Source organism: Mesoplodon densirostris, chromosome 7 (assembly GCF_025265405.1).
Source record: "Mesoplodon densirostris isolate mMesDen1 chromosome 7, mMesDen1 primary haplotype, whole genome shotgun sequence".
NCBI lineage: Eukaryota > Metazoa > Chordata > Mammalia > Artiodactyla > Ziphiidae > Mesoplodon > Mesoplodon densirostris.
In genome coordinates this window covers 49,220,739-49,243,283 of record NC_082667.1, presented here as the reverse complement: position 1 = coordinate 49,243,283, position 22,545 = coordinate 49,220,739, and the positions used below count along the sequence as shown (strand labels likewise).

The window sequence follows — 22,545 nt, the reverse complement described above, 5'->3', positions numbered from 1 at the left end:
GAAAGTCACAAGGAAAAGGCTCACCTGTGCTGGGCTGAACCAGCCATGTGGGCAGGCACAATGCTCCCCACAAGTCCCTTTGCCCTTGGTGCTCGTCTTGTGGGAGCTTTTCCGCACACTGTCCCACAAAGTGACCAGCTTGGTCCTGTTGGAAGCTGGGCCCCCAGGTCCTGAGGAGGGCATAGTCTGAGAACTGTACCCGAGCCCCTGAGGACTCCTCTGCCAGCCACAAGCGCAGTGGGCATCCCTGATCTGTGTGGGTGCGCTCCTGCTGGCATCCATGCCATCGGACCCCCGGCTGCAGCTGTGTTGCTTGGTGAGGTATGCATTCATACTGCACTGATGCCTACTTTCGCCTTTGGTCAGCTCTGCACAGGAATGTCTCCTCCCTCACACCCCTTTCTTCCAGGCAGTTGTAAAAGTCTTTTTTTTTTTTTTTTCTCCCGTGGTTCCCTCAGTATCTTTGACAGCTGCTATAGCAGCGCATCGTGGGAGCAGCTCCGCACAGCATTATCTGCGGGCTGGTAGCTCTTTGTCAATAGATGACTCAACTCACAGAGCAACTTGACAGTATCCCTGCTCTAGGCAGAAGCAATCAATGCTCCACACAGCTGGGCTACAGGACTGTACACTGTTACAAACCCTTTCTGGATGGAGCCCCACAGTAAAGCATACTCTTCACAATTTGGCATTCTGGATTTTCCCTCTCTAGCTGATCCCCACGCAAAATACAAACCTCAGGAAAGAGAGCTTCTTATCAGATCAGCAGGACCCTTCTTTCCAGAAAGAATATATCTAGGCTGAAACAATATAGTGTAAGCAATGTAAAATGATGGGGAGGTTAACCTGTGAAACAATTTCCAACATTTACAGGAATCACTTATTTAGAGAGAGGTTTGCCAAGACACAGACCAAATCATGAGGTAACTAAATAAGAGCATCAGTATTAACTCTAAAGAACATTGATTCATTCAGAAAAATCACTTAGATCACAGCATTATACCAGAGTGCTTTCAAATTTGGAAGTTTGGTTTAGAACATGATTACATATTAAGGTCCAAACGTATATTATTTATGCTATGAACAATTATTAATTCTTTCTGATTCAAAAGTAAAGCAATTTCCAAAGTTTCAAACTGATGAGTTGGCTTATTTTGACACAGTGTTTTTCCTTACCCCAAATTATTCTGAGGATTTCCTTTCAAATACTTTACCACAACAAATACATTCACCACAGAGAGAGTCTGCATTTTAAAGTGAAAGACATTTAATTCTGCCATCCAGTATTTTGGTTTCCAAAGACAGAATTTTCAAATTCTTTCACTAAAAAATGAGTGAAATCTATCCAATTTAAAGCAATTGCCTTCCAAAGAGGACATGATTGTTTTAAATTTTAAATTTTAGTATGTTTGCAGAAGCCATGCATAGTATTTTCAGGAAAGGGAAAGGCTAATTACTACAGCACTTAGAATTTTTATTCTGTTTGAAACTTTCCATATCTATTGCCAAAATGCCTATCCCTATCACATATCCCTAAGGAAATAATTTTGGTTTGATTGGGAAGCAAACTGCCATCTATGCAGCACCAAACAAGTGTGATATAATCCCATGATATAGTTATTCTATTTATAGACCATCAGGTGCCATCAGACCCACTTTCACAGTGGACTAACCAGGTGCTGGGGCAGTGTAGACCTCATTTCTATCTGAGTCGATAAGGTTCTTGTTTCAAAAGCCATGATTACAACATATTCTACATTTCAACACTAGGACTCCCTGGATAAATCATTGTTATATATAAAAGTCCTGAAAGGAAGGAGCAGGAGTTTCTCTTTTCGTGTATCTTCATGAAAGAGACCTTTCCCAAATTCTGTGCAAGGGGTTGGTATAAGTACCTTGCCTGGCACAGTAAGCATTCAAAACACCTTTGCTAAATAATAATGACCCATATGTGTCAGTTCAAAGGGCAGGCCTGGATCTTTTCCAAGCTCCTAGCCCACTGCCTGCTCAGCACATCATGGCAGGCTTATGATAAATACATTTTTGGATGGATGAATAGATGCTTGGGTGGATGTCTAATAGAAGGAAAGAGTAGAAGAATGACGGAGTTGACTAACATTTTTTGAAAATAATATTAGATTCAGCAGTGCTCCAGAAACAAACTATTTTTTAAGGTTGGCTTTAGTGCTGATTTTGAGATATTAAGGAAATTTGCCACAAAAACTTGAAGACTTGAACTGTTGGGTAGGTGTAACAATGGCATTAATGGTATTTCTTTCTGAAAGAGGAACAAGGAATCACTATCAATACTTACAAACATAAAATTGAGGCAAATAGATCAGCATGTGATATGCAGTGAGCAGAAAATTATCTCCCTTTCTTTTTCTCTTCTTCCTCTTCCTTCCTCCCTCCCTCGCCCCTCCTCATTATTTTATGCTGAATCAAGGGATAATGGCTGAATGACCTTCTGGGTCAAATAAAGCCCTAGAGAACTTCATATTTATCTGGTGTCACCATGATGCATGGATGTACAGTAGCACTTGATGTGAGATGGCATTCCACCACCCTCCACATGAGAATGTAAGGAAGTGATAAGTTTGGCTCTCTCCAATCTTATCTAACCATAGATGCTTCTCCAGTTTTTCAGGCAGATTTCATTGCTCAGAGGCCCATTGAATCTTCAGGGAATACATGCCCTGTTCTCATCCATTTGCCTCTCAAGTATAAGAATCAATCTGTGCAGGAGTCAATGTGAATTTGTTATAATTTTGTAATGACATGTGAAGCTTGCAGCAAGACAGAAAATTTCCTGGCTGGGCACTACTCAAAGATATTATAAATCTTCATAGGGACCTAAATCTGTTATGAATGAGTTCTTTGGAATCAGCTATTTCTTCCCATCACAAAGACAAGAGAATTGCTGTTTTAATAACCTTTGCATGTCATTTCTATATAGAAAAATAAATATTACATATTGCCTAACTAATGTGACTTTCCTCCAAAGATCTTAAAGACCACAGCAAACTTTCCTTAAACGCACTTCAAAACTATTGAAATTGTACTTTCCCTTTAACACGTATAAAATAATTCTAGCCTCCTCTCTCCCCCTCCCCCCCCAGTTATTTTTTTCTTTTCAAAAATGACGTTTGGCTTTCCAAGTCTGTGGACAGACCACTTAAAACAGATAAATATGTCCAGCTAGCCCACTGTATTATGAAACAGACCTACTAATTAAAGATAATTCAATTCGATCAACTGTAATTGGTCAACTGTAATGACCATAGGATGACATGAAAGTCTGGCAAAACAAGAATTAGTGGTGCACAAGTCCATATCTTACTTATCATTGTGAGTTAACATGGGCATATGGCGCACAGAGCAATGCCTAGATGAGATACATCTTATTGACCTCTCTTTGACCTGATAGTGCCTCCATAGAACAACCACTAGAAGGTTTTTGTTTATTTTATTTAAAATTTGTTTTTATTGAATGAAAGATAAATTCTATAGTGCTTTACCATTTTCAAAAGTTTCACACACATGATTTCATATAATCCCATTTTAAAACAAGGGCTTAAAACTAAAATCCTGGCTTGATTTGTTTAATAAAAAATAAATATCAAAGATGAATTTCTAAATAAATTGTACTGCACTAAAACACTATGCAGATTCTTTTCCAGATAAAATTTCCTTCAGGCACTCTATGCATATGAGAAATGAAAATATTAATTATGAAAGAAGAGCTAAGTGCTTGCTAAAGGATGGCTGGGTAGCAGAAAAGCCCTTTAGCAGCCACAAGTAATGTGTTAAATAATCATAAAATGGTATAAAGTATTAGACACAATTTCTCTTGATTTGAAAAGTATGTACAGTGAATTCCTGTGACCACAAAGACCAGAGATGTTACAAATGCTAACAAATTAATATTCTTCTACATCTAAAACCTTCAGCCCAGGCAGTCTCCAGAACTAAGCACAATTACCTTCTAAAGTAAGAGAGAACCCAGAATAGTTAAGGTAATTTACGTTCTAAAATTATTTCCAAAATACTAATACCAGTTTAATCATAAATCTTATGAGGCAAAAGTAAGCATGAATTAACAGTGTGCAAGGACACATCCCTATTGCTATAGAGATTTAACTTGGACAGAGGATTTAATAGGGAGTAGAAAAAAAATTTTAAAGGTCCAAAATTCTCACTAATATGCTTGGATTTGGGTGGTTGCTGGTGGGGAGGGGATTAATCTGAATTGAAAAGGCCAAATTGTCAAATGGTTTTCAGGAAATGCATATTTATTCTATTCTAACCAACTTTGTAACACTATTAGAGAAATAAGAACACAGGTTATATGACATTTCTTAGAGAATTTGAAAGGAATATTGATAAAAGTAATAATCATTTATAATTTACATATTTTAACAATTTAACCTAAATGATGAACCACAGTATTACAAGAAAGTTGTTCTCAGCCTTCCAGATTAAAGTAATGTCACGTCTCCTGTGACTCTTTCCAGATCCACCTGGAATATTCAGTTATACTCTACAGTATTTGTCTATGTATCTTCTACTTTTGTCTATTCCTCTCAATCACCATGATGACCATCCTAGTCTAAGCTACCATTCACTTCTCTGTAAAACTTGTGAAACAGCTTCATAACTGGCCTCTGGCACCAACTTTACTCCAATTCATGCTCATGTAGGGGCCAGAGTGACTTCTAAAGTGAGACTCTGATTAGGTTCTACCCTGCTTGATAACCGTCAATAAAGTCTCATTTTCTGGGAATCTTTATCCCCACAGAGAATACAATCTTTAAAGTGGCTTGCATGGTCCTTAATCCTGCCCTGTGCAACCCAGCCTCTACTGCTTTCCCCAGTCTCACCCATCCCTCACTCCCTTGTTTAACCCTCCAACTATCGTGTTCTCTTTCCCTCTTCACACCTCCACATAATTCATTCCTACTCACACTTTTGTAGGGTGCATCAAAATACAACCTCCCAAAAGCCATCGCAAGGAAACACAGAATACAATCTAAAAAGAGTGGGCTCATTATGAAACACAGCTCCAAAACAAGTCTACCAGAGCTGACTTCCTACCAGATTGCCATCCCAAAGCCTCTTCTATTCAGAAATTCTGGAGTCCTCCCTGCGTTCCAGATCTCTACTCAAATGTCACCTTTTAAGAGAGCATTCCCTGGACACTGTCCCACCCCCTTCCAGAACAGATTAAGTCATCCTCCCATTAAACACTCATTTAGCATCTGTGCTCCTCTATTATAATACTTATGACAACTGCAATTAGAACAAGAATTGCACTATTACTTGTTTTGTGCCATTCTCCTCAAACAGAATGTAAGTAACAGCCATTAGGGAAGGGAGATGGCTCTTTTTTTTGCATTTGCATCCTCTGAACCAAGCACAAAAGGCATTTAGTGTTTATTAAAATAAATTAAGCAAGAAAGAAGATAAAAGTGTTCTTCAGTGGTTATTCCAACATAGGTATCTGGGTCTATGTTCTACATCTTAGTGTAAAATGAACAAATAAGCATTTTGAATTTAAACACAAAATAGCAGTGTGTTCTTAAGGTCATTATGTAAAACATTTCAGTGGCTGAGTGGTGTAAGTGTATGAATTTATCTTTTTGAAGAAATTTGTTAGTGGTCTTATAATACTAAAACATAGGAATGGCTTCTGTTTATTTTAGCCAGATCTTCATTCATAAAAGCTGCCTTCCTGACAGCTGTGTTTTTCTCTCAAGTGTTTTCAGACTGTTCTCCCTTTATAGCTAGATGGTACAAAATGGGGAGTGGTTCCCCAAGTCAGAAGCCAGTCAGTTGTAAAGCAGGGAGAGAATCCCAAACTTCAGCCACCAAAGTCACGTTCCTCTTAAAATGATATAGTCCAAAAGGTGTACTGATTTCACAGTATATTACAAGTATGTATTAGGGAGCAGAAAGGCACGGTGACATCTCCTCTTCCTCTCCACCAAGTTAGAAAGTTAAAATATTAAACAGCATAATTATCCATAAGAGTCATCCCTTTTAGTTCCTTTTTAAAAATTGTGGTTAAAAAATACATAATGTTAGATCTACCCTCTAAATGAAGGTTTGAGTGTACAGTACAATATTGTTAACTATAAAGCACAATGTTGCATAGCAGATCTCTAGAACTGTTCCATCTTGCATGACTAAAATTCTATTCCCATTGCACGGTGACTCTTTACTTCCCTCCTCCCAGCCCCTGCTAACCACCACTCTACTTCCTGCTTTTATGAATTTCACTACTTTTGCATACCTCATATAGTATAAATGGAATCATGAAGTATTTGTCTTTCTGTGACTGGCTTATTTCATTTCATATAATGTCCTCAAGGTTCATCCATATTATAGCACATGACTGGATTTCTTCTTTCTATGGCTGAATAATATTCCACTGTATGTATATACCACATTTTCTTTATCTATTAATCTGTCAGTGGAGAATTAGGCTGCTTCCACCTCTTGGCTAATGTGAATAATGCCTCAGTGAACACAGGAGTGCAAATATCTCTTTAAGAACCCAATTTCAATTCATCTGGATAAATACCCAGAAGTAGGGTTGCTGGATCATATGGTACTTTTATTTTTAATTTTTTGAGGAACCTCCATACTGTTTTCCTCAGCAGCTGAGCCATTTTACATTCCCACTTACCACCAACAGTGCACATGGTTCCAATTTTCTCCATATTCTCACTAATACATTTTCTAGGTTTTGTTGTTGTTGTTGTCATTGTTTTTGATATTGGTCATACTAACAGATGTGAGCTTCGTCTTCCCTTCTCAAAATTGTTTTATCTATCCAGAGTGTTTTGTGTTTCCACAAGAATTTTAGGATTTTTTTTTCTATTTCTGTAAAGAATGCCATTGGGACATTTGCAGGGATCACACTGAATCTGTAGATCACTTTGAGTCGTATATTTTAAAATGCTGTCTTCCAATCTTTGAACATTTGTGTCTTTTTTTTCATGTCTTTCATCAATGTTTTGTAGTTTACAGTGTACAGGTCTTTCACTCTCTTGGTTAAGTTTATTCCTATTTTATTATTTTTGTTGTTATTGTAAATGAGTTTGTTTTCTTAATTTTCTATTGAAATTGTTCATTGTTAGTATGTAGAAAGACAACTAATTTTTGTATATTGATTTTGCATACTGCAACTTTGCTGAATTCATTTATTAGTTCTAACAGTATTTTTTTTTGTGTGTGTGTGTGCATGTATGTGTGGAATATTTAGGGCTTTTTAAACATGAAGTAATGTTTTCTGTGAACACAGATCATTTTACTTCTCCCTTTCTGATTTGTAAGATGTTTATTTGTTTTCCTTGACTAATTGCTCTGGTTAGAACTTGCAATACAACATTGAATAGAAATGGTGACAGTGGGCATCTTTATCTTGTTCCTGATCCTATAGAAAAGCTTTCAGTTTTTCACCATTGAGTATGATGTTAGCTATAGGCCTTTCATCTATGACCTTTATTAGGTTAAAGTCATTTCCCTCTACTCCTAGTTTGTTGAGTATTTTTATCATGAAAGAATGTTGAGATCTGTCAGTGTGTCTCTGCATCTGTTGAGATGATCACTAATGTTTATCCTTTGTTCTGCTAATGTGATCACATTGATTGTTTTTCATATGTTGAACCATCTTTGCATCCCAAGGATAAATCACACTTGGTCATGGTGTGTGATCTTTTTAATGTGTTGTTGAATTCAGTTTGCTATTTTGTGAAGGATTTTGCATTCATTCATTAGGAATATTGGCCTGAAGTTTTTTTGTTGTGTCTTTTCCTGGCTTTGGCATCATATTAATGTGGGCTTATGAGAAGTATTTCTGAATTTTCAATTTTTTGGAAGAGTTTGAGAAGGATTGGCATTTTTTCCTGTTAAATGTTTGGTAGATTTCACCAGTGAAGCCATCTGGTCCTGAGTTTTTTCATTTTGGAAGGTTTTTGATTATTGATTTAATCTCCTTACTATTTATAGGTCCGTTCAGATTTTTTATTTCTTCATGATTCAGTCTTTTTAGGTTGTAGGTCTTTGTAGGTAAATTCTAAGAATTTACCCATTTCTTCTAAGTTATCCAACTTGTTGGTATATAGCTGTACATAGTAGTCCCAATCCTTTTAATTTCTGTGGCATCAAATGTAACTCTCCTCTTTCATTCTTTATTTTATTCATTTGAGTCTTTTCTTTTTTCCTTAGTTAATGTAGCTAAAGGTTTGTCAATTTTGTTTATCTTTTTAAAAATAGCTCTTAATTTTGTTGGTTTTTTCTATTGTTTCTCTATTCTCTACTTCATTTACTTCTGTCCTAATCTTAACTATTTTCTTCCTTCTGCTAACTTTGGATTTAGTTTGTTCTTCTTTTTCTAGTTCCTTGAGGTGTAAAGTTAGTTTGTTTATTTCAGACCTTTTCTCTTATTTAAATATAGTCATTTACCACTATAAACTACCCTCTTAGTACTGCATTTGCCTCATTCCACAAGTTTTGGTATGTTGTGTTTTGTTTTTGTTTCTCAAGATATTTTTAAATTTCTCATTTGCTTTGTTTTTTGACCCACTGATTGTTCAAGAATGTGTTGTTTAATTTCCAAATATTTGTGAATTTTCTAGTTTTCCTTCTGCCACTGATTTTTAGTTTCATTCCACGTGTTTGGAAATATACTTGGTATGATTTCCATCTTCTTAAAACTGCTAAGCCTTATTTTGTAAACTAACATGATCTATCCTGTAGAATGTTCCTTGAACACTTGAGAAGAATGTGCATCCTGCTGCTATCGGGTGGAATGCTCTGTATATGTTTGTTAGGTTCTTTTGAACTGTAGTATTGTTTGACTCCTCTGTTTCCTTATTGATCTTCCGTCTGGGTGTTCTATCTGTTGTTGAAAGTGGGGCATTGAAATCCTCTAGTACTGTGTTGCTGTTCATTACTCCCTTCAGTTCTGTCAATGTTTGCTTCGTATACAGACTATCTCTGACTTGCAATGGTTCAATTTATAATTTTTCTACTTTACTATGATGTAAAAGTGATACACATTAGTAGGAACTGTACTTCAAATTTTGATTTTTGATCTTTCACAGGCTAGTGATATGCAGTATGATACTTGGCCATAGGAGCAATCCACAGCTCCCAGTCAGTCGTGTGATCACAAGGGTAAATAACTAATACACTTACAAACATTCTGTACCCATCAACCATTCTGTTTTTCACGTTCAGTACAGTATTCGATAAATCACATGAGATATTCAACACTTTGTTATAAAATAGGCTTTGTGTTAGATGACTTTGTCCAACTGTAGGCTAATGTAAATGTTTTCGGCATGTTTAAGGTAGGCTAGGCTAAGCCATGATGTTTGGTAGGTGAAGTATATTAAATGCATTTTTGGCTGATGACATTTTCAACATATTTTAATTCCACTGTAAGTCAAGGAAGATTGGTATTAGGATGCTCTGATGTTGCATATATATTTATAATTATTATATCTTCTTGGTGAATTGACCCTTTTATGAATATATAATGTCTCTCTTGACAGTTTCTGACTTAGTCTATTTTGTCTGACATAAGTATGGTTACCCCTGCTTGCTTTTGGTTACCATTTGCCTGGAATATCTTTTTCCATCCTTTTACTTTCAGCCCATATGTGTCCTTAAGTCTAAAGTGACTCTCTTATAGACAGTGCATAGTTTAATCTTTTTTTTTTTCAGCCACTCTATGTCTTGGGACTGTGAAGTTTAACCCATTTACATTTAAAGTAATTATTGATAGGGAAGAACTAACTATTGTCATTTTGTTAATTCTTTTCTGTCTGTCTTGTAGCTTTCCTGTACCTCTTTTCTACTCTTGCTATCTTCCTTTGTGTTTCATTAACTTTTTTTTTCTTTTTGTAGTGACATGATTTGATTCCTTTTTCATTTTCTTTTGTGTATCTTCTATAGGTATTTTCCCTGTGGTTACCATGTGGCTTACATAAAATATCTTACAGTTATAACAATCTATTTTAACCTGATAAGCTGATAACAATTTAACTTCAAGTGTATATAAATATTCTACATTTTTACTTCTCTCCCACACTTTGTCATCGATGTCACAAATTACATCTTTTTGTAGTGTGTATCCATTAACATATTTTTGTACTCATAGTTATTTTTTATACTCTTGTCTTTACCTTCTTTAGTTCTTAATACAGTAACTACAGAACTTTTCACTGAGCTTATTGCATATAAGACAACAATGTGCTCTTGCCCAAGCCTTAATAAACTTGAAAGTCAATTTAAATAAAGTATATTGATTTAAATGGGTGGGGGGAAATCTTGGCTTTTGATCAGACTCTTGGGAGTCTAACATGTGTAACATTCTGAGTGTGTTATTTCCAAGTGCTGGTCTCATTCTTCCAATGCTAGATGCTCTACTCTTTCCTGGTTTCTAGGATCAGGCAAAGTAGTGTAGGAGAGTGTGGAGTTCCTAGGCAGGGCATAGGCATGTGCCATCCCCTGTGCTGAATTTCATGAGAGAGGAAATGTATGAAAAATAAAATGTGCAAAACTAATATTATGGTATTGACTCATGACTGAAAAAGAGAGAGAGAGAGGAAGGGGAGGAAGAAGGAAGGGAGGAAGGAAGTGAGGAAGAAAGGAAGAGAGGAAGGAAGGAAGGAAGGGAGGGAGGGAGGAAGGGAGGGCAAAAAGAAGAAAGCAAAGGAGGGAGGAAGCAGTCACAAACTGAGGAAATAAATCTCAGAAAAGGTAAAACACAAGAGTCAGGTGGAATGATGCTATGCACAGAACCAAACTGGAACAAATATAAAATGGACCTTCCTCTGACTGTAGGACAGTGTGACACATACCACTGAGATCCTCTTGAAGCAATCTACCTGGATTTTGGGGGCTGTGACACTCAGAATTTGAGAAAGAACGATAAACTGGAATCAGCCTTTCTTTGGTCTAAGTTTTACATGCTCTTATTTTTCTGATGAATGATTTGTAATAGATATTTTCTAAATTTATCAAAAGGTTAAAAAAAAACTTCTCAGTTAAAAATAAACCAGATTCTGACTTGTCAGAGGTAATTTATCTGTGGATTGGCCTAAAGGCAGAGGTATGGATTAATAGAAATGACAGGCCCTCTTCCAGCTCAATGATCTCCTCTCCTTAGAGACTTGACATTTCAGTAAAGTTTTACCTAATTGGCTTTGCTTTGGCCTGTACATTTCAAATTCACATTTAATTAATCATTCCCTCCTCTGTGATTCCACATTATTTTGCTCTTGTGTCTTTTCACTTTGTTCAATAAATATTTATTGAGTTCCTATGCTGTACCAGGAAATATGCTAGGGATAAATTAGCGAACTATAGCTAACAATTTAGCAGGGCAGAACTCCTTGAATAAACAAGTGTGCTGAGTGATGAAAGGGAGACATACAGTGACAGCATGTGGGATCTTCCCTGCTACTGAAGTCATTCCATTATGGTGAGTTTTATAATTATATGTGGGCATGTTTGCCTTTGCTACTAGATTATAAGCTTCTCAAGAGCAAGGACCATCTTTTATTTGTAAACTCACACCCTCCTTGTCATTGCCTCACAATATAATTATTATTGTTCAGTAAATATTTGTTGAATTAAACTTGGAAAATATGGGACTTGGGTTTAGGAAATGTGCTCTAGTTCCAGCTCTGCCACTAACTAGCTGTCTCATCTTGGACAATTTATTGAAACTTGTTAAGTTTTAATGACCCCATTTGTGAAATTAAGGGGGTGGACTAAAGTGTCTATGCATCAATATCTAGTGGTTGCTGAAAGACAAGCAGAGCTGGTGAGTGATGACCTGTCAACAACTCTAGGTTTAATCATAATGCCTCCCAATTGACTATAGAAATACAGATTTAATATATTATTATTGTAAACATGTAGGTTTATTATTATTTTTAATACATAGCAAGATGATTAAAGGGTATGGCATGGTGAATTTTTTGGCTTATTTTCTCAATTTCACACTCTTTCAATAAGATTTTGCCAAATAGGGAGATGGTATGATATAGTGGCTAGAAGCATGGCCTCTGAAGTCACAGCTGAGCACGTTTTCATTGCTGCATAAATATCTGAAGTCTGCTGGAACTCCCCCCTGATTTTGAACATTTTCTATATTTTTACATAATGTGATAAAGTTTTGTACATTTATGTACTTCTTTTCTCTCATTCATAGTAGACAAAGCATGAGTTCTAGAATCAGACTTTTGAGTAAACGTCCCAACTCTGATCATTATTAGCTTAGGACTTGAGCAAGTTACTTAACCTGTGTCCCAGTCTCCTCATCTAAAGAATAAGATTGATAATATCAATAGTTCCTATCTCATAGGATTGATGTGAGAATAAGATGGATTAATTTCTGTAAAGTACTTAGTACAGTGCCTGGCACATAAGAATATACAACAAGCTTTATCTATCCTCCTCCTCCTCATCATCATTATCATTGTCCCCCTCCCTACTCCAATTATAATAAGTAGTAGATACTGACATTTAGCCCAGCAGGCCTAAATGAGCACTCACGGTCAGGTGTCAAAGAACTTCACCCCAAAGAAGCTGATCACTCATTTCTGTACACTTGGTGTACACTTGGTGCCAAAGTGCTCACTGTGAGACCTTTTGAGCAAATCTTTATTCTAGATCTCACTCATGAGCCAACAAAGGTAACACGATACGCAAAGTATTTGTGGGTTGGGTTCTGCAGAATTGGTGTTGGGCTTAAGACACCCCACTTGGAGCCCAGGCACCAACACTGAAAATACATGTGGGAGGATTCATCTGGTACAAATTTATTAGCATGCAGTTAACGGTAAAATATTTTCTTTTCTGCAGAAAGGTCACTGATTTCATTCTTGGATATGTTCTTTTGGTGTAATTTGTGCAGCAAAGATTGTATATCACTTTCTTTGCAATTTCTTAAATAATCATCAATTAACTGATATTTCTCCTTCCCTATTTTTACAATTCCCCATTGATGACAACGGTATTGCTTGCCCTCCTTTAAGTAGGTAATCTGTCATCTGTCTGGAGGGCAATAGGGAACTTATTGCCTGTATCCAATCTGCTAGGTGGCCTTTTTCAACTAGGCAGGCAGCACATCAGAAAGAGCACCTCATTCCACCTGGACCAAATTACCAGTCAGCCTAAGGAGGACCTTAATATGAAAGGTCATCTCCTCTCCACTGATATGGTTACTGTGCCATGGTGGGAAGGCCCCCTTTTAGATCCAGAAAGCACAAGACTATTCAGGATAGAAATCAATCTCATTCAAGGTAGAAAAGAAAATGAATTAAAAGCGGTAAAATAAATCGTTCCAGGTTGGAGGATCCAACAGGAAGTCTCGATTATAAAGTTTCAGTGCAGGCTCTTGATGAGACCCAGTAGTATCCATGTGAGTGGCTAAGTAGGGGTTTTGCACACTTGAACATCATTTACACGTGCCATTTGCATCCTTGCCCGCTTTTCAGATATCCCCATGACTTTTCCTATCCACTGTCTTTTGGCTATTCACATCAAAGCCCCTGTTTCTTTACAAAGAATTCTACAAGGATAAATGGGAAGGACTGATATTCCCCTGTTGCCTTGGTCCAAGAAAATGTCTTCTGAAAATTGCCCAAAGGGTCTCTGAAAATTAAACTGTGCTGTTAAGCATCTGCATTCCAAATGGTTCCCCAACTAGTGAAAAATGCAACTGCTTTTGCTTTAAATTAGGCTCAGATTAAAATATGTTCTTTTATGATCTAGGGCCGTGTCAACACTTGGGTTTGGTCCATGACTGACTTGGCATTCAGTTGACAGTTTCTTCTTTGTGACATTGCTGATCTTTGCTATATCCTTCCACTGGACCAGAAAGGAGCTGGCCCCTTTTCAAAGGTAATCTAAAGCAATCACTTCTGTTTCCTAGTAACTTTGGCAGTTAATGTGTACAATTCAGTTACAGGAAAGCAAAAGGCTATTTACACTTTTCTCTTAAAGCCAAGCTCTTTGAGAATGAAGAAAGCCACATGCAAACAGCATTCACAATAAAATAAATCTGTCTCTAAACAAAAAAGGATGATAGTAACGATACCACTGTTATCTTAACGTTAAAATCCATAATACTTAATTTTACATTTCAATTCTCTGAAAGTCAGTTCTGTGAGCCTTTAGATCTCTAATCCTCATAATAATCACACATACTGGGAATTACCTTAGTCTAAGCATATAAGGTCTTAGACAATTAATTTAAAGCTTACAAGTACCTGAGGATATTACTGTCACAAATACAATGACACTTTTAAGAAGAATGGTGGGGTTCAGAGAAGATAAGCTGAGTTGTGTAAGTGAGTGTGAGTATGTTGGGGGTGAGGATGGGGTCCGGGGTGAAGAGGTGATGCCCAGAGGTATCTGCTATCACACTATCACATGGGATACTTCCACATGCCCTGCAGGCTGGCATCTCCCACAATACTGAAATATTTGTTAAACACAGTTTCCCAGAGCAACAGACTCTGGGACCTTCACAAAATCAATATTTAAATTGGAAATTATTCTCAAAATCTCCTTCCTTAAGATAATGTTAATCTTATGTTTCAGTCTCCTGTAATCTCACACAAAGTCAGGATAGAGGAAAGCTTTTGCTGTCGAAATCCTGAAATGTTTGGCTTCTATGTAAACAATGCTCATATTTTTCCACAGATAAACCCTAGTACTTCTGAGGTCTGACCTGCATTAGTGACCATACACACTATAGAAGTCTGAGGGGATGCCTCTGTGCATTCTGCTACTTCTTCCACACAACTTAATTGCTATTCTCACCCACTAGCAGATACAGAGGTGTTAATTTACCAGAGAGAAGGGACACATGACATAGTTTTCTCAGGCTCTGTTCACTTTCAAGCCAACGTTGCCTGTTGACCTTTTCAGTTCTCAAAGGCAGCAAACTATTGACATAGCTGAAACCTATTTGTCCACAAGATTAAAAATCAAATACAGGAAATAATTAGGGATGGAGAATTTTGTTCATTCACTCAATAAATATTAATTGCATGCCTACTATAATCCAACACTGTGCTTGACATTTAGTTTACAGCAGGGGATAAGGTAGATATTGTCCCTGCCCTCGTGTTGATTTCATACTAAGGGGGGAGACCTTGAATAAATAACTAGATACATGATCGTTTAACTACAATTTTGATAATGGTGACAAAGGAGAAGTTCAGAGACTACGAGAATATGCAAGAGAGGCCTTAGGGGCAGCTTTCCTGAGGAAATAACATCTCAACCAAGAAAGCTGGTGTATATGAGAGTAAAATCTGTTCCACTCTTGGTCAGCTTGGCAAATCAAATCAGGATGCATTAAGTTAATTTACAATCTGAAATGAACACAGCTCCACATGAAAAAAAAAATTCATTCCAAAACGCAAATAGCTAAAATTCACAGCCCCCAAAATGTTTCCTTATTACTTAAAACTGATGCTAGCCAGAACCAAGTCATAACCTTATATTTTAAGTAAAGTCCTTTACTACAAAAAAAAAAAAAAATAGAATAAAGCAAGCAAGAGGGCTTCTTCCCTGGTGGCGCAGTGGTTGAGAGTCCGCCTGCCGATGCAGGGGACACGGGTTCGTGCCCCGGTCTCGGAAGATCCCACATGCCGCAGAGCGGCTGGGCCCGTGAGCCATGGCCGCTGAGCCTGCGCGTCCGGAGCCTGTGCTCCGCAACAGGAGAGGCCACAACAGTGAGAGGCCCGCATACCGCCAAAAAAAAAAAAAAAAAAAAAAAAAAAAAAAAAAAAGCAAGCAAGAAAGAGAAGAAAGGAAGGAAGGAGGAAGGAACAGATGAAGAGAGGAAGGGAGGGAGGAAAAGGTGGACAACAATTTTCACATGGGTTCAAAAACAGTACAAAGAAGTTGATACCATTGTTGGCCACTGCATTGGTAGCAACACTGTGGTGCTTGGATAAACTAAAAAAGAAACAAAAAAAAAGCCAAAAAACGAAGACTTCTCTTATTATGATAATAAGGACGTGCCCAGGTGGGAATTACTGAAATAGCTGCTCAGTAAGAGGGTGGTACTACTGACAGATCTGAGGAAGTCTGGACCAAACATCCAAGCTGAGACACTCCTTTGAGAGCAAAATAGATATGCTGAAAATTTAGGTTTTCCAACCACTTCAAACTCTTTAAACCTGGAGTTTGCATGTCATTTCTAATTCCTTACGTTGCTAATAATGTACCTTTGACTCACAGAATACTTAAAAGCTCCCGGAGGAGAGAAAAATGGGTTTGAATCTCAGCTCCACCATCTGTCAGCTGTGGGACCTCAGACAAGTCACTTAACCTCTCTCTCAGCCTCAGTCCTCTCATCTGTGATATGAGGGTGATGCTTACCTTTTAGGATTGTTGTGAGGATTAAACGAGGTAAAGCTTGTAATGCACTGAGGGCTCTGACTATCTGATACATTGCAAGAGCTTAAATTTTAGGGTTCTTTGTGGTGATGGTGGTGATGATGATAATGATACAGGTGAGTATGAAGAAGCCCACTGCAATGACAGGCCTCGATTCAGACGTTTAATAACTCTGGGCCCTGGAAAGATTACCAGACTCATTAATATAATTAAAAATAAATTTTAACTCTTTTAATTAATGTTACTCATATTTATGCTACAATTAAAATAGCTTCTTTCCAGATTTTTCTGATTGAAAAATTTGGGGTGCATTTACCAATAGGGCCTCTTCTCAATTTTTAATACCCATGCTTTGCTAGTTCCCTAAGCACATCCTGAGTTTGCCTGTCTGGTCATTCAACATTGCACACCATGAGGACTGGGAGACATTAAAAAAGAAAATCAGGGCTTCCCTGGTGGTGCAGTGGTTGAGAGTCCGCCTGCCGATGCAGGGGATGCGGGTTCGTGCCCCGGTCTGGGAAGATCCCACATGCTGCGGAGCGGCTAGGCCCGTGAGCCATGGCCGCTGAGCCTGCGCGTCCAGAGCCTGTGCTCTGCAACGGGAGAGGCCACAGCAGTGAGAGGTTCGTGTACCGCAAAAAAAAAAAAAAAATCAAAGAAGGTGATTTCCCTGATTAAATGCCACTGCAATCAGAGGATAGCTGTTATAGCCTCTTGGTGTAGAACTATTTGACTGCTTTAGCCCCATCTCTCCCTGTTCCCCAATCTTCTACTGCAAGTCCAGTGTCTTTTGTACTTGATTCAATTCAGTTCCTTCTAACCATTTTCAACCCTCACCTAACACCATGCTTGTCAGGCCAGAAAAGACTACCTACCAATGGAGTGACCAGAGACTCATAAAGTTTGCTCCCTTATGTTCACAGACAGTTTGATCTTATCAAGACCATTGAGGCCCAGGATAGTCACATGGATCGGCTTCGTCTCCTGGCTTCTGATTTTTGAACCATTTTCTTGTCTCTCATCACTCCCCTCCCTCTGGTGGGTTATCATCTCTAGTGCTAAGCCCTGAGTCAGCAACCATATTAAATGACCAGCACGGCTCACCAGGAGCCAAGTCTGGGAAGATAGCCAGTCTTCCCACCCTGGAGCAAGCCTATGGCTGTGCAGCTCTTCTGGATTGGAGAGATGCAGAGCATGGATGACTGTAGCAAGAGGGGAGGAGGAGAAGACAGACTAGATAAATTTGCTGAGTGGAGATGGAACTGAGTATATATCAACTGAATATTCTTGTCCTTATACTCATACCTCTCATTTCCAAAAGCATATCCCCCCCCACCCTCTCACTACCTCTCTCTACACACACACACACACACACACACTAAACTTTTTGTGATCTTGATAAAAATCCATTTGTGAGATTTCACTGTAATTAACATGATTGAGTCTGACAATATTTATTAGGATAATTTTCTTTCACCTTTATTCTATTGCTTTCATATGTTCACATTTTATGTGAACATGGGCAAGTGTATTAAACTCCATAAGCCTTAGTTTTCTTACGTATAAAATTGGGCTTTATAGCAGTATCTAACCCAGAAAGATATTGTGACACAATACATGTGAGACACCTAGCCTAGCCTATTTCTTAACACACCTAATAAAAGGGGAACCCAGGATCCAAACCCATGTGGTCTGACCTCAGAGCAGACAGAGCCCATGGTGAGCTCACTATCATGAGAATTCAATAAAAGTTGGCTATCCTTACTACTGTTATTGTAACTATTGCATTCACTGTGGAAAAATGTGAAAATTCAGATGAGCAAAAAGAAAAATCACCCACAGTCCCTTTCTTAGACATCACAATTTTTAATATTTTGGTACTATCCTCCCATTCTTTTTTTGATATAAATTTTTTCTCCAAAAGTAGGATCATACTATGCTTGCTGTTTTTAATCTGTTTTTATGTTTAATCTATTGTTGATATTTGTTTCACATCAATAAATATCTTTTCAGTAGATTTTATAGACTAAGAAAAATTTGGTGTAAGTGACTGGATGATCTGGTGTCTCTGACTAGGTCTCTCATCTCTGATAGTGGTCTTGAAATCCATATTCCTTGTATTGTTTTTGCCTTACAAATAGCCTCTGAGGCTTATGGGCAAGTTCCCCAGTTCACTGACTCATGAAAGAACTTACTTGACAGAAGCCACAGCACACATAAGACCTCAGAAATGAAGGGATTTTCTCTCCATCACATAAATATTAAGAAAGAAAAAGCACTTCGTAAAATATTATTACAGCACAGTGACCATGGGTTTCACTAAGAGCTGGCAATTTAGCCAGCACCTGGTACAAAACCCACATAGGAGCTCCTCAAGGATGGAAGACAAATATCAATAGATCAAGCAGGAAGGAAAGAAACTTTATCAGCATACTTAGAATTATGAAAATAGAAACTCAAAATGACAACTCACTGGATGCATACGTCTACTGAAGTACCACAATATGCAGCATGCATCTGAGAACCAAAATGTAAATAAGAGGGATGTTCACTCATTTATTCATTCATTTATTCATTCATTCATGAATAATTTTTTCAAAAACAAAGTTTGAGCCAGGTACCAAATTTGTACAGGTCAAAGCTCCACCCACATGAATCTTAATCCCCCACCTTGGTGCAACTGTCTATGACCATTTTTCTATCTGATATGCCCTTCCTCTTCATCACCTGCTCGGATTGTCAGTCCAAGCCTTATTTACTTAATGAATTCCAATATGAGAAAGCAACCTGATCATCCTCTTCTCTGAAAAATTTTACATGTAATTGGGTTTAAACACTTGGTTTAATATTTGGCAACTCACTTTTTTCTGGAATATCAAAAAAGAGGCATTTACAGTAAGTGGATTTTCCAGATAGTTTAAAATTTTCCTAGTGACTTTCTTTGTACTGTAGTCTTGAACAAGTTCCTTAACAACTATGAGCCTTGGTTTCCTTACATATAAAGTGTCAGTAATCCATACTTTGAAATGTTCATGTGAGAATTAAATAACATTATATATATATATATATATATATGGCAGCTATCATATTCCTTCATGTATAGAAGTAGTTATTGTTTTATTAGTTATTAATATGGATTTGCTAACTAGGATCATAAATTACAAATATCTATTATTATAATGGATTACATTACAGTGTCATCTACACAGACGATAATGGTTTATTTCCCCTTATGTTTAATATCCAAAAGCTGCTATGATACCTTAAGCATCCATGTCCCCATATTACAGAGGGTTTTAGTATTTCTTTTCCCCTCTATATCACAGCACCATTTCAGCTGACAATGAATTCCCTAACTCTCTATCTCTACTTCAGTCAATCTGAGAGGAAGGAGGGTTATGGGATAATCAACCAGATGATAAAACTTCTTAGGACTGTGTTAAAAGCAAAAATAAAAGCGTGAAAGGAACCTGTGTTTATGAAGTATTAATGTGCCAACTGCTATTAGAACCATCACTTCATTAAATCCTCAAGAAACTTTTTGAAGTGGACCTTGTTCATCATTTCCATTTTATAGTCCAAGCTGAGACCTAGAAAGGTTAACTACCTGCCATTTTTTATCCTCTATAGTGGACACAGTGGACATCCAATAAATTCACGTTGATATTTGTTCCTCTCTTTGATTGTCTCTTTATTTTAAAGGAAATCCTGGGGCAAAGAATTTTAAAAGATGATCCCTTCTGCTTTCAGCTGACTGAACATGTCTTATGCCATCATCTCTCCCACTTCCATGTGATGCAACAATATACAGTTTTTCCAATTCTGGACTTCACTGTGATGTTCTTTGCTCAGTCTCTCCATCAAGATCACCCTTTACAAAGCAGAGTTGAACTCTGCACCCTGGAGTTCCAGCATCTCCTCAAGGAAGAAGCCCTCATTAAAACAATCTCCTGTAGAGAAGGGCCTTACTTTTATGCATATGACATTGTTGGTATATGTGAAGCTGAAGATTATAAGCTACATTTTATCAACGTGTGAGTAGCTTTGCTTTTGCTCTCCAGAGAATGAAGTATAGAAAAATAATTATGGGGAATTTAATTTCTTCAGTATCAGTAAATCTCCTGGCCATACATTCATCTAAGAGCTACACTGGTCACTTAGAGAGTAGGTTTGTGTGTGCATGGGGACTAGCATACTCACTGAGCTGCTTGAACCCAATTATAGAAAACCCCCCATAAGCACAGCCAGATATATGGTCACAGAGAAAAAGTAAACAAGGAGGTATCTCTCAGGAGGGTATGGTTTATTTGCTAATTAGTAGTAACAAAAGAAGGCAATACTGAAAAATGCAGCCACACTAACAGTATTTTCTCAGCCAATAATCTAAAATTGCTTTTAACACAAAGTCCCACCAGTTGCCTTAATCTCCGAGAATTCCATTGTCGACACTGCCTCAGGAGAAGAACAGTCTTCTACTGGACAGATACATAAAGCCTAGGTCTGCATGCACTGTATACTTACATTAAATTCAAAGATCCTCTAGGGAAATAAGTGGAACACTAGACAAATATTAGTAGATCTGCAACACCTCAGTAATATTTGTTGTGGTCATTAATTATGACTATTCAGACAGGGATGTAAAAGGTAGAAAGGAGAGAAAAAAGGAAATAAATACTTGCCTAGAGCCTACTATGAATCAGACCATGTGCCAGGAGACTTGCATATAGATCTCCGGAAAAGCAGGTAGTATGATCCATTTTACCAACAAGGACACAGGTTCAGAGAAACTAAGTAATATCACAAGGCCACTCAGCTGGTAAATAGTGGAACAGGGACCTGAACAGCATCTCTTGACTCTGATATCTGTTACTCTTCCTGTTTCCTCCAGGGAAGCCTGGCTATGAGGTAACTTTTGGGTAATAGTCATACATTAGGAGGTAGGTGTAAGACAAAAAGATGCAGAAGGAAAATCAAAGGTGTGGGGCTGGTATCAGAGGAACCACTCTTGGAATGGGGTGGAAAGCTTCACAGCTGCTTGAGGGAGATGGGAGGTAGGGGATGGTTGGGAATGGGAGTAGTGGGGTCCACGTGATTGAAGGCGAGCTGGCTAGGGGAACAGTGCATCCAATCCAGATAAATGGGTAAAAGAAGAGTATCTTTGATTAGCAACATTTTTCAGCAGGATAGTAAGGCAAAGGGAAATCTAACAACTGATAAGCCACGTCTCCAACTTCAAGGAGCATGCAGCTGGCAAGGAGAGTACAGAATGGAGCTCAGACTTTGGGGTCCCCATCCATTGCACAGTAGCTGTGAGATTATTACCTAACTGCTCTGAGCTTCAATCTCCTCATTATAAGCTGGATATCATAATACCATTCTTGAAGACTTGTTAGCTCCTAAGATATATATTAAAACCTGGTTGCATCACAGGTGCGTGACGATGATTGTGGTGGTGCTAGTTGTGGTTTTGGAATATAAATGGCTATTACTCTAATAAAAGAGAAAAATGGCCAGAGGAAATAGGTAATAAACTGAAATAAATAAGTATGCCTTTTTTTGTTGGCATTCAGTTCCTGTAAGTAAAATGGATCTCAACCCTGGTTGCACATGAGAATCAGAAAACTTGTAAAAAAAAAAAGTATATTTTTTTGTATTAAAAAAAGATATATATAAAATGCTTCTCCACCCACCTCTCCAGTGACTCTGATTTAATTATTCTGGGGAGGTACCCAGGCATCCGTTGTTTTTTGTTTTTTTTTAAACTCCTCAGTAAGTCCAATATGCAAAAAGGATTGAGAATCACTGTTGAACAATACAGCTCTGTCCAAGGGTGACTCTACCTCAAGGCATCTTAGCCCTGGGTGAACCCACTTGCTACAGGTAAGGGTTGAAGAAAAAGTCTATTTCCATACAGCCTTGTGTTTTGCCTTTGGGCAGCGAGTGATAGTGGAGTGTCAATCAGGCAGAATCTGGAATCATACAGCCACAGAATCTCTGTGCTCCTTTTTAAAAATGGCTAGTGATTGTCTTATTAATCTATGTTGAGATTCACTAGAGTAAAGAATCATATCAGATTAGCAATGTTTTTAAAGTAACATGCCGTGA

At 37.8% G+C, this 22,545-nt stretch overlaps 1 protein-coding gene across 7 annotated transcripts in view; it reads right to left on the bottom strand.

Moving 5' to 3' along the window:
* The window catches only part of DLG2 (discs large MAGUK scaffold protein 2), a 1,239,088-nt gene that overhangs the window by 833,421 nt on the left and 383,122 nt on the right, over positions 1-22,545 (bottom strand). For 5 of the 7 annotated variants that reach the window (XM_060105470.1, XM_060105471.1, XM_060105472.1 and 2 more), the window contains exon 1: positions 25-333. The exons of the other annotated variants lie outside the window; for them this stretch is intronic. In XM_060105470.1, coding sequence (XP_059961453.1) covers positions 25-333 — 309 coding nt within the window. Of the gene's footprint in view, positions 1-24; positions 334-22,545 lie in introns of those variants that run through there. 7 annotated transcript variants of the gene reach the window in all.